The sequence below is a fragment of the Sylvia atricapilla genome, chromosome Z (genome assembly GCF_009819655.1).
Source record: "Sylvia atricapilla isolate bSylAtr1 chromosome Z, bSylAtr1.pri, whole genome shotgun sequence".
Lineage (NCBI taxonomy): Eukaryota > Metazoa > Chordata > Aves > Passeriformes > Sylviidae > Sylvia > Sylvia atricapilla.
This window is the reverse complement of record NC_089174.1, coordinates 86,868,306-86,880,346: the sequence shown is the minus strand read 5'-3', so window position 1 is coordinate 86,880,346 and position 12,041 is coordinate 86,868,306. Positions and strand designations below refer to the sequence as shown.

Below are 12,041 nucleotides of genomic sequence, written 5' to 3'. Positions count from 1 at the left end.
ACCAATGAACGCTGCGACCCCGACCCGCCTCCCTGCGCCTCGCGCCTGTTACTTCCACTCCCCTTCCCTTGTCTTTTTTTTAATACTACCGGCAGTCCATTGGTGAATCTGATTGCCAATCGGACTCTTAGACCAATCGTAGTGCGGCTCTTTAAAGAGACGATAAATGCGGCCAATGGGCGGCTTCCCCGCCCAGCGGCGGGGGCGTGGCGGCTCGGGGGCGGGCCCTCAGAGGAGGTAACGCTGAGGGAAGAGGCGGCGGCCGCACAGCACTCGGGGAGACGGAGGAGGATAAGGAAGGGGAGAGGAGGAAGAAGGAGAGGAAGGAGCGGTGGCTCTCGACGGATCCTGGTGGCTCCCGGTAAGTGCTGGTCGGTGCGGGGTCTGGGATCTCTCCCCCACGGCCAGGGTCGCCCCGCTGGCGCTGCGCGGGCCGTGAGGAACCGTCCGGGCCTGGTCCCGGCGGGGCCGGGGGCGCCTCCCTACGCCCTCGCCCTTTTTGTTGTGGTGGGACCCGGGCTGGGTTATCCTGCTCCCGCCGGCATTGCCCTCGGGCTGTGGTGGGAGGGCCGCGCTGTGCCGCCCGTGTGTGTGTGTGTGGGTGAGGGGAGGGGGGAATAAAGAACTTGTGCTGTTCCTTCTCTCCCCCGCTCCCTCCCTCCGTGCCCGGTGTGTTTTCCTTGCAGGCGTCCTCAGAATATCCCGAGCTGGAAGGGACCCGCGAGGATCGTCGCGTCCAGCTCTTAGGGCTGCACAGGAGACCCCCATGTGCCTCCTGGACGTGCAGTCAGGGTTGGGTGTGCGAAACTCCATGGAGTTTTGGAGGGGAAGGTTAGGAGCGGTGTGGGGTGAGGAGTTGTGTGTGGAGCTAGGGGTTTGTGTTTGGGATTCCGAGGCTTCACCTCATCCTTTTGTCTGTCCCCTCTCCTCATCTGCAGACATGCGCGGGTGTCAGGACTTGAGATTACTGGTTTTATTCATGCCTTTAATGCTGTACCAACCCGTGTGTTGTCAGAGGGCAGGGGGAGGTGGGATGCTGAGGAGAAGTTCTTGTCTGCGAGGGTAGTGAGGCACTGACATAGGTTGCCCAGAAGAGCTGTGGCAGCTCCATCCCTGAGTGTTGTTTGTAAACAAACACAACCTGGTAAGTGTCTCATCTGTCTCGATAAGTGCACGCAGGAAGCTGTGTCGTGATAAGGGCAAGTGGTTGGTGTTGCTGCAGAGTTTTGGAGTTCCTGCTTGTAGGGGTTGTGTTTTTGTTTTTTTTCTTTTTGTGGAGAGTGGAGGGGAAGAGAAGTGCAATACAGCATGATCTTTTAGTCTTCTCTCTGGGGAAATAAAAGAATGGAAAAAAGTGTGTGAATGAGTGAAGAGCTCTTGTGATGATTGTGGAGAGCTGTTGAGCAGCTGGGATTCAGGCTGCAGGCTGGTCTTGTGCCTCTTTGGTTGCCCGTCACAGTTTCTGACTGAGAAAAACCCAACACGTGTCTCGTGCTCTTTTTCGAATGGTTGCGAGGGGGATGGCGTTAGGGAAGAGTTTGTTTACTGGGTTTGCCTAAACAAGTGTCTCCAAAAAACCTGCAGCCTGTGTGTGTTGTGTGTGGAGCTGGTGCTGTCGCAGTCCACAGGTATAAACGAGTTAGAGGTTTGTAATAACAGCTCATCAGGAGACCGCAGGTAGCAGCAGGTCTGTCTTTTCCCAAGTGTTCTGTCTTAGCCTGTACTTTCAATGACATTATTTCCGTGGGGGCTGGACTCTGTGTTCTCCAGGCTGGAAAAGAAATACCCCTCTGGTTGTGAGCTGAGAGGCCAGCAGAGCAGGGTGGCTTGTTTAGATTTTCTCATGCTTTGTCAAGGTGTGGGGTGTTTGTGTGCCCGTTCTGAGGCACAGCTTTCAGACTTCTAACGTTTACAAGCCTCGGTGAATTCGAGGGAGATGAGAGTGTGAGTAAAGGAGGCGTTTGTGAAGTCCCTTCCCCCCTTGGCTTAGCACTATCATGATGAAAGATAACATTAGTTACAAATGCCTTTAAGAAGTGGAAGGGGAGGGTCTTGTTTGAGGTGGTTTCCACTTAAAGATGAGTCTGAGGATATGCTGAAGGGCTCATTGGGGTGTTGAAAGGAGTAACCTGGCAGCTGGTGGTAGTTCTGCAGTTGTGTGGTAGTTTTGTGGGTCAGAGACACCAACAGCCACCAAAAGGACTTGTAAGTGTTTGAAGGTCCAGTTTTCTTTATTGAAGAGGCCCAACGTGCATGATAGAACCTTGGAGAAGAATTCGTCAGCTCTCCAGAGGTTCTGTTTAACTGTAAAAGAAACAGGACAATTGAAAAAATGAGGTTAAAGAATTGACCTCTGAACTCTTGTTTCCTTCCACCCAGCAGCTAGATTCACCAACAAAATCAAATACACTGGGTTTGCACAGTGAATCTCCAAACGAAAGGCTCTCCTTGGGTCCTCCTCCATCTTCCTCTTCCATTTGATCTTTGAGAAGTCTTGAGCACTGGTTGATATAATTGAGTTTATCTGAGCTCAAAAATCCCTCCATACTACTGAGGCCAGCTTTAAAAAGCAAGCCTTGTTTCCATCTTTCTAATCTCTTTCCCACAAAAGTACTGGGAGAACAGGCTTTGTAGTATGTTCTGGGTAACAATGAATCTGAGCTCTGCTTGAGACTGAAGCAAATTCCTAAGTTTTGTTTGTATAAAGAACAGTACGCAAAGTTTTAATTATTATAAAAAGTATTCCAGAGTTTTCAAGTGTATTCAATGCTGCCTTAATGGTTGTGCATGTAAATGCCCTGTAATTGAAAGCATCCATTTATGGGCCTGACTTGCTAAGTGAGCTGTAAATTCTGCTTTTCAGATTGGATTTAATGACTTTTATCATAAAGCCATAAACTGGTTGTGAACTGTGCCGAGAGGCAAACAATACCTAAGCTTACTTTGCCAAAATATTTGTAATTGTTGATTTGTTAAACTGAATTGCTGCAGGTCATGCGATGGGATTAGGTTTTTGTAATAGAATGGAGAGTACAGGCAGCCCTGTGCTCAATATTCTCTGGGCTAGAAGAAATGGGCTACTGCAGAAAACCTTCCTAAATATTCCTCTCCACTTCCAGTAACAGAAATTCCATTGCAAACAGTGGCCTTCATTCCAGATGGCTTTTTACTCTGATTATGTGTTTGACAGCCACAATGTGAAGTAAGACCAAGCAGACACAGCAAGAGAGGAGCTCCTGAGTCTCCCATCAGTTTAGTCTGGGGCTCAAGCTTGGTTTAAAACCCTGGAGCAATAATAATAATAATAATAATAATAATAATAATAGGTTAACATCGGCTTCATAACATAATGGAACCCTGCTTGTCTGAGGAGCGCTAGGCATGCATTGAAAGTGAACTCTCATTAACTAATTGTTAAATGCAATTGTTTGGGCTTTAACAAAGTGGAGGAGCTGCTAAGCTATAAACTGAAACAGGTACCTAGGTAACTGATAGCAGCTCTGCGAATATTCCTGTCAAATTTAGCCCAGGAGTATTTATTTTCTAAAATAATGAAGCTGACACTTGCCTGTTGCACATGGAAAATTTTAGTCAAAATTAATGAGGTGAGAAGGGCTTAAACTGCTGTCGTTTGGAGTGCTTAGTCACTGCTTTTCTGGGGCTGTTAATGTCTTTTGAGTTTTAAGAAGCAGTACTCTGATGTTGTTCATTATACTAAATAAGTGGAAGATTTTTGCATCTTTGTGGAGACAGGTGGATTGGCCAACTACTGTTGTGGTAGTTTTCCCCTTCTGCAAATTTAGGAGAGTTGCTAAAACACATTGGGCCCTCTGGTAGTTTAATCAAAGGTCAGTAAAATTAACAACTCTTCCTTCCCGGGTCTCCTGTTGCAGGCAATTTTAGTATGCCATGAGTAAATGTGCTAGATGGAGTGCTAATTTTCTAATAGCAATGCACCTTTTAATTACTGCATTGGCTACAATTTGAGGTAGCCCTTAGTAATTGAAGAAAAATCCAGCTTCTCAAGCTTTTTTAAGATCATGATCATGCCTATTTAGCTCTGTATATGAGAAATTTGAGTCTTCTCATTTGATTCATTAGCAATCTTCATGGAGTTAGCAAGATACAGAGTTGTAATAGGTTACTTTGTTTTCAGTGAGTGCAGTTATGTAGAATTTCAAGATTCATTGCAATCCTAGATTCCATTGCAGTGGTAAACTTAAAAATTAATGTGTAAATTGAGTCTCTGTATAGGCATGTTTCAATTCTCACTGTAAAGCTGGCCCAGAGGAGGAAATCCCTTTGCTCCTGCTCCCCTCCAAGGTCACAGGCATCATGCCTTGAGCTCCATCAGCCCGTGTCAGAATAGAACCAGGACCCTGGTCTTGCTGCTCGGAGCTCTTTGGGGTGGGAGCTCTCCAGAGCCCCTCCTCTGATGGGCTGAAACCCTAAACTGGAGTGGTGTTACTTTCTGGGGCTGAGCTCCCCTTCCTAAGGAAAAACCAAAACAAACCCTGGCACCCAAACCCCAGTGAGGGAATACTGCCCTACTCTGACCTGAGTCTGAGGAGGTAAGAATGAACACCATATCACTTTTGGTTTTTTGGTGATGTTCTTGAGAAAGGTGTCTGTTTGTAGGAAATGAAAGAGCCCTTCTGGAATCTTGATACGGAGTTTTTGGGGGAGTGTTGGGTGCAGTAGACTTCCCTTATTCTTTCCGCTGAGTGATTTAATTCCGCTGAGTGATTTAAAGCTGGGGTGTATTCTGTCTGAAGTGGAAAAGACTGGCTTTAGTTTGAAGTCCATACTGAATTCAGGTGCACATTATGCACTTGGTGAAATTGATAAAGAATCTTGTCCAGATTCCAGGATTAATGAAAAAAACATTGCCTTTAAAAAATCTCAAAAATGGGACTAAAATAGGGAGGAAATGAGTTTGTAGACTTTCTCTCAAATACCACAAATTATTTTCCTCGATTTTCTTTCCTCAGGAGCTTAACTTCTGTCCTCTTTATTCCAGAAGAGCTCTTGCAAATGAAATTCTTCTAAGCCAGAATACTTCTAGTAAAACCAGGAGAGATCAGATTTCTTTATTTCGAGTTTAAGATGAATAAGCAGACTGATATGAAATATGTTGCATAAGGCTTTAGAATAAATTAGCCAGAAATCACTTGATATTTTTGGTAGCACCAGTGTGTTTATAGTGTGTTCCAGACACTCAGGAAAGGAAAATTTCCCTTGAAGATTTTAGTCTGCTAGCATGCTGCCCTTAAGGTTTTCTTCATCTTTTATGCTTAGTTATTGCTGGGATCATGGGCTTAATATTTAATACTTGTTCCAGAGAACCACAGTAGAATGGAATAATAGCAGACATGACTCAAACTTTGACTTTAGAAGTTGCCAACTATGACACTGTTTGACCAACTATAGAAACATGTGTGCATCAGGGAGCAGAGATATGCTGTGGGGGCAGAGATGAAACAAATACCACCAAGGCTAGGCAATTTTTAGCTTTTCCAGTCTTAAACTGTTGGGAGTAACAGCACATGCTCTCTGTGTTCCAGCAATCCAAAGGAACTTTTGTACCTTTCTGGTTGACAGTGAGTACTCCCTGAGAGTCCATAGCTGCAGTTCCAAGGCACATTCCAGGGATGGATTTGGGATGGAAAGGGATGAAATGGAAGTTTTCTGCTGTGGAACACACTGCTGACTTGGTACTGCTAGTTTGACTGCTGTTGAGCTTGGAAAGGGGTTTTGAAAATCTCCCTACAGTTACTCACAGAGTCCCTGAATCTTGATGTGTTGTAGTAGATATTGGAAAGTAAAATTGTATTTGAAGTAAAATATTGACGTGAAACACTGGAAGGGGAAAAAAAAAAGATCAGATTTGGGCCATGCCATTGGGCCTCAGCAGAAGGGAGCTAAGGGGTCACGGTGCAAAGAGTAAGTGATGGTGAGGCACATCTGAGCTCCTTTTAAAAGCAAAGGCTGTGAGTACTCAGTTTTTTGAGGAGGTTGGCTGTAAACTACAAGGGAATCACAAAAAAACACTTCAAGTAAGTGGGGGTGTTACATACTCAGCACGTATTTAATCTAAGGCTGTTTTAGCAGTGTGGGAAGGTTTCTTGCAGCATTGATAAAGACTGTGTTCTGTTGCATTTGGGAGAAGAACATGTTTTAATTTTTTTAGTGGATGAAGAATGTGTACCAGGCAAAAACCTAGAGGAATGTTTTCAGCAAGAGGCAAGTGTCAGCCACAGCAGTGTATGCAGTTACTGTTCTTTAGGAGATCAAAGCTTCTATTACTATATCCATTTGAAGGTAAAGGTTATAATTAATGAATAGAAATGAGATTTACTGGTCAGAAATGAGCTTTAACAGTAACTCCGAAATCCATTGGCATAAAAAAGGTGTTTCTGATACCATCTGGGCTGGTACCGTTAGAACCCAATGCAGGTCTAGGGCTCCTTATTTTTAATTGAGCTCCTGACAGATGTTCTGTAGCCAACATGTGCACCCTGTCTTCTATCCCCAGTTCCTCATGAGGTGTAAATTTCTGTCTTTGTACTTGTTATTTAAATTATAGTGTTGGAAGCTTTAGGATAATATGACCAAAGGGGTAAGTGCAAAGATTACCTTAGGCTGATACAATTGTTTTCTGTGGTCCTTAGATTAGCCCTTATGTAGTGTCTTCAAGTCCTTGTAATTTAACTGGAGAAATAAAGCTTTCAGGCTTGGTGTCTGTCCAGGGGAACATCCCAAACCATGAGCTGTGTTCAGGTGGTTTCTTTGTGACTAGAGGCTGAGACCCCTTCTCATTTGGGGGAGGAATGTGATTAAGTCGTGAAGCTTGCAGACCAGGTGAATACAAATAGTTCTTCAGCAAAGTTTGAAGAGGTGGTAGAACATAACAGAGGTGGCAGAACAAGAGCGACTTTGTGAAACTAGGAAGGGAGTAAATTAAATTACTGAAAGTAGTTCTTTTAACAGTAGATGGTTAAATACTAGTGCAGTCTGCCACAAGAGGCAGTGAAGGCATGTTTGAAAAGTGGTTAGATGGATTTGTGGACAAGTCCATAAATTGCTTCTGACAAGAGTAAGTAGCAATGTAGCCTTTAATTTTGTTTTGTTACAGTTTAATTTGCCGAAGGATTATGAGGAGAGTGGACTGCAGAGAACGGACAGGTTCAGGAGCTTTCCTTGATTAGCATGTGGTTTTGCCACCTTAGGAGCCAATGGAGCACTAGGCTGGAATGCACCATTGCTGCTTTTTCATTGCAAAATCTCCATTTATCCAAATTGCTCATAATTCAGCCCACTTGTGCTTTGCAGTCTGCACTATCTTCTTCAGACTTGGGGCAGAGTCCTTTTTTTTTTCATAAATTAAGCTGGCTGAAATGCTCTCCTGTGAGTACTCATCACAATCAGCTGAAGTATTAAACTGAATGAAGTCCTGTCCTACTTGTGTCACATTCTCTCTGCTCACCCTTTGAAAGATGCAGGGCCACTACTGGAATAACTTACTGAAATTCTTATTGATAACTCCTGGCAAGTCCCTGACATGGCAAAACAATAGCTAGAAGGAAAAAGTCAGATTGAGCCTCCCAGATTCCTAGCCTGCAGCTGTGCTGTGTGTTGTGTTTTTGTTAAATAGCTGCTAAGCTGCAAAAATCATTGATAGAAAGGGCCCTTTAAATGTGTCTCTTGGTGTTCTGGGTTTTTTTTACAGCTGATTTTCATGGAGGTAACAGATAAATTTGTGCTTTTTGACGTCTTCTGCAGAAGTTGGATGAACATGTATCTGTAAGGCAACTGTATAAAATTAAGTGTAGTATCTGGAAATTTCTGGTTAGTTAGGTCTGAGCCTACAGTCTTTTGAAATGTGAAAAGAGATTTTTTTAAAAATTTATTTTCCTCTGAGTATATCAAAATAATACAAGAGTTCAAATACAGAGAAAAACTGAAATGTATGGAATTTCTAAATTCTTTCGTGCTGCAAGACTTAAGTTACTCAATGTGCATTTGAAGTAGAAAGGCAAATCTTTGTTTTAAAAGTTCCAAACCACCAGAGAATACAGAAAATTATATATCATTCTTAGGGGAAAGAATACTGCAAAATTGCCACCTCATCACAGGGAGTATTAAAAAGCTGAAGAATTGGATAAAAGCACTGAGAATGTTTGGAGGGCCTGCAAGAATAGGCTCCAAAAGAGGCTATTTACCACCTTGGTGGTAAATGAGACCTTTCTGAAGTCTGTGTTTTATAAGGCTGACAGTCAAAGGAGTATTCTGTGGCACTGAAAGGTGTCAAATTTAAGCAAAAGAACAGAAAATACTCAAGGATGAGAATTGGTGTGTGGATCAGCAATGATAGTGGTACTTGATTGCCTGCATCTGTCAGCACTGAAATTAATGTTCAGATACTATACCATCAATTGCTGCTCTTTTGAACGGAGTCTTAAAGCCAAAGAGGTTGTCTCCTTTAGTTCAGTCTTTCTGAATTTCTTGTGTGTGTGCCTCTGAAGCACCCAGTGCTGGCCTTGCTCAAAGGCTGAAGTATTTTTATGAAGCTCCCAGTGACTGCTGCTCCCTGTTTGAGAATCCAAGTGTGTTTCTTCAACTAGTGAAGGCCGTGCAAGCCGGCCTGTTTAATCTCTGGAGCTGCTTGGTGTACTCATTAGGGGTCTAATGTGTCTCAGTGCAAGGCCCTCAAATGGTTCAGAACATGTCAGGCTGCTTAATTTGGCTTTGTCACCAAAATAAATGATACAAAGCGAAGCACATTTCCAGCTATGCAGTCAACACTCTCGCTGCAGGTGAAGTCTGGGGCTACAGTTCGCTTTCAACACTCCTGTAATTCATCTGACATCACTTGTAGTACATCAGTACCATGTGTGAGCAGCTTGTTACCTTGAACTAACTGGGCAAACAACCCAGGAAATTGATGGGTTTTTACTCTTACCTGGCTGAATTTTTTGTGGAAGTGCATTAGCACTGGTGCTGAGGTGGCCCAGGAAGGAAAGGAAGGAGAACTAGGCTTCCTGTAGCAAGAAGCAGTTCTGTTGGCTGTGGACTCCTTTTGACACTGCACCCTGAGTGTCCAAGTCAGTGTTTCATTAAAAAACGTTGTCTATTCAGTTTATTTTTCTTGTTTGCTGTTGCCAGGCCTCTAATGCAATGCTCAGCAAAACCTGCAGTTGGAGCTGTTGGGGACTGTTCAGCAATTTAATGTTATTGGAAGAAGGAAATTTCTTTAAAGTTTTGTGTGAAAATGAATGCTTTAACTTTTTACCAGGGCCTCTACGGACAAAAAATGCGCTACAGTTTAAAACTGAGAGAGGGTTGATATGGATTGGGTATAAGGAAGAAATTCCCTGCCTCTGAAGGTGGTTGGATCCTGGCACAGGTTACCCAGAGAAGTTGTGGCTTCCCCACCTCTGGAAGCATTTCAGCCCAGGTTGGATGGAGCTCTGAGCAGCCTGAGATAGAAGGTGTCGCTGTCCATGGCAGAGGGTGCAACAAGATGGTTTTGAACAGTCCCTTCCCAGACCACTCAGTGATTTTTGTGATTTAGGATGGTGTATTTTCAATGACTTGCATAAAATTATCAGTGTTGATCTTGGTCCCTGTTAATTAGAACCTCTGTCTCCTTGACCCCAGAAAACCACAGTGCTTGATTCAGTCATATTTTTGGGTGCTCTGAAAAGCTGGTTTATGGAGGCGTAATTTATTTGAAACCGAAATGTCATACCTACTGAATGTTGTTCTGTTTTGTGGAAGTTGCAAAGTTATGACTTAAATTACCTGCAGAATATAATCTAGCGTTTGTTGACTTGGCCCTCACTGAAACTGCAGAAATGTGACAAGGCATAAATTAGCCATGAATGCTGTAGCCTGAAGTACCTCGAGTCATGCTGTTGTTCCGGCGAGAGACTTCAGTAAGACGAAGTTGGTATATTTTGGATAGATGTGGGGAGTGTGCCTGTACGGTTTGGAGAGGCACGTAAGCTGCCTTCAGTGCTCAGATCAAGTAGCTTGAAGGTAGTGTTAGCTTTTAGCTAAAACAAGGTATTTTCAGCTGAGTGAACTAACACAGCTTGGGAATATAGGAACTTTCTGGAGTTCAAATACCCATTTGTTGCCTTGAAATAGGATAATTTTTGACTTCAAAGCTATGCTTCCATCCATAGGACCACTAATGTCCTTGAGCAATTTCTAACAGCTGTCTGCTTGTTGATTTCAGGTATTTTATTTTAATGCCTAAAACCAGCCTAATGGAAGCTGCAAAAGCAAGATGCTTTTTTTCAAAGTGGCTATCATTTCTCTTTTAAATGATTTGAAGTGCATAGTGCAGTGAATGCTAAACATAGCTCCTTTTAATACTTCATTTTATATTAATATCCTGATCAGGTAGTTATACTGAATGAAAGGCTATCAAAGTTGAAAACAGACAGTTCTACTACCCTGATGCCTGAAAACTAAGATTTCCCTGTAGTGAATTCTGGAAGACTTGATTTTTAAGGCTGCCAGTTGAGAAGATTCATTATCTGTAGGCCATTGAATTTCAAAGGGGAATAGGCTTATTACTAGACTTAGAGGGAATTTGAAGTTGGTGCCCCCCATGGAAAAAAAGTCATAGTTATTTAAAACATGTCAAAATGAGAAAAGGTTTGTGAAATGGCTGGCTGTTGGAAGGTTTCTGTCAAGCCATAATGACTAAATCACCTTCCAGACACAATTTCAACTGCTAAATTAATTTAGAGGTGGGCAGAACATGCATATATGTGCATAAAATTTGTCAATCGCTTGTGGGAAATATTAATAAATTACTAAAACTGGCTAGCAAAGTTCAAAGCTAGTCTCAAGCTACCTTCTGTATTTGCTAAAGTTTACTTTAGTCAGGAAAGACTTGAGAAAGATTGAATTTTTTATTCCACCAGTAATCTTCGTCTGCGTTAGCTGTTCAAGTGTCTAGAGCAAACTTGATCTTTATTGGTAAAGTACAGACTACTTCTGAGTTATTTATCTTTTTTGGGGGGGATGCAGTGTCCTGTGGCATTTGGCAGTGAGAAGTCCTAAGGCAGACAGGTATTTGTTTCTTGTGAAACCTCAGTGCTAACTGTCTCTTGTTTTGGTTTATGTTTTTAGGGATCAGACGGGAATCTCCCATTCACTGCCTGCTGAGTTTCCTGTCTGGTGAAAGTCATGTCCATATTGCCATTCACTCCACCTGTTGTGAAGAGACTTCTGGGGTGGAAAAAATCTGCTGGTGGCACTGCTGGGGCTGGTGGTGGTGAGCAGAATGGCCAGGAGGAAAAGTGGTGTGAGAAAGCAGTGAAAAGCTTGGTCAAGAAGCTAAAGAAAACAGGACAGCTGGATGAGCTTGAGAAGGCAATTACCACTCAGAATTGCAATACAAAATGTGTGACAATACCAAGGTAAGTGCTGTTGTATTAGAAATTGTTACAGCCACTTAAGAAATCACTTAATGGATGCTCAGACCTTCTGTGGACAAATGACTAAAAAAACAGTTGCATGCTTTTGGTTCTTAAAAATTACTTAAAACCTGTATTGGATTAATACAGTGCTTGCTTATAACTGAATCACTTTCTTTGTGAAGTCACAATTTTGTTACATTTCAATCTTCATTGATATGTAGGGTCCTGTGTGTGTGTATTCTGATGATGTTTACCACTGCTCTTAGTTTGTAGCACTGCCTTATGCTTTTTTTTGATAACCCTGTCTACGCCTGGGGAGGGGGGCATGCTTGAGCCAACACTTTCACTTTAAAAAATACCAAAACACTAGTTTTTCCTTGGTCAACACTTCAGTAATCTAATTATTTTCAGTTATATCTGCTAGTTTAAATTGTACAAGCTGCCTCCATTTTCTCCTTTGTAGGGAAGTTTTCTCTTTGGAGGCAGATTGTCTGAAGACCAGTTTATTTACTGTAATTATGTTTATTGTTTGATGAAAACAATTTTTGTTGAATAATACGGGGTATTTCTAGAATTGCTCTTCTGCTCCTGATACGTATAAAC

At 42.7% G+C, this 12,041-nt stretch overlaps 1 protein-coding gene across 6 annotated transcripts in view; it reads left to right on the top strand.

Annotated features, from left to right (window-relative positions):
• The first annotated feature begins 239 nt into the window (after positions 1-239).
• The window catches only part of SMAD2 (SMAD family member 2), a 49,783-nt gene continuing 37,981 nt past the window's right edge, over positions 240-12,041 (top strand). For all 6 annotated transcript variants that reach the window (XM_066339149.1, XM_066339148.1, XM_066339151.1 and 3 more), the window contains exons 1-2: positions 240-361; positions 11,149-11,438. In XM_066339149.1, coding sequence (XP_066195246.1) covers positions 11,206-11,438 — 233 coding nt within the window. In that variant the 5' untranslated portion in view covers positions 240-361; positions 11,149-11,205. The remainder of the gene's footprint in view (positions 362-11,148; positions 11,439-12,041) is intronic.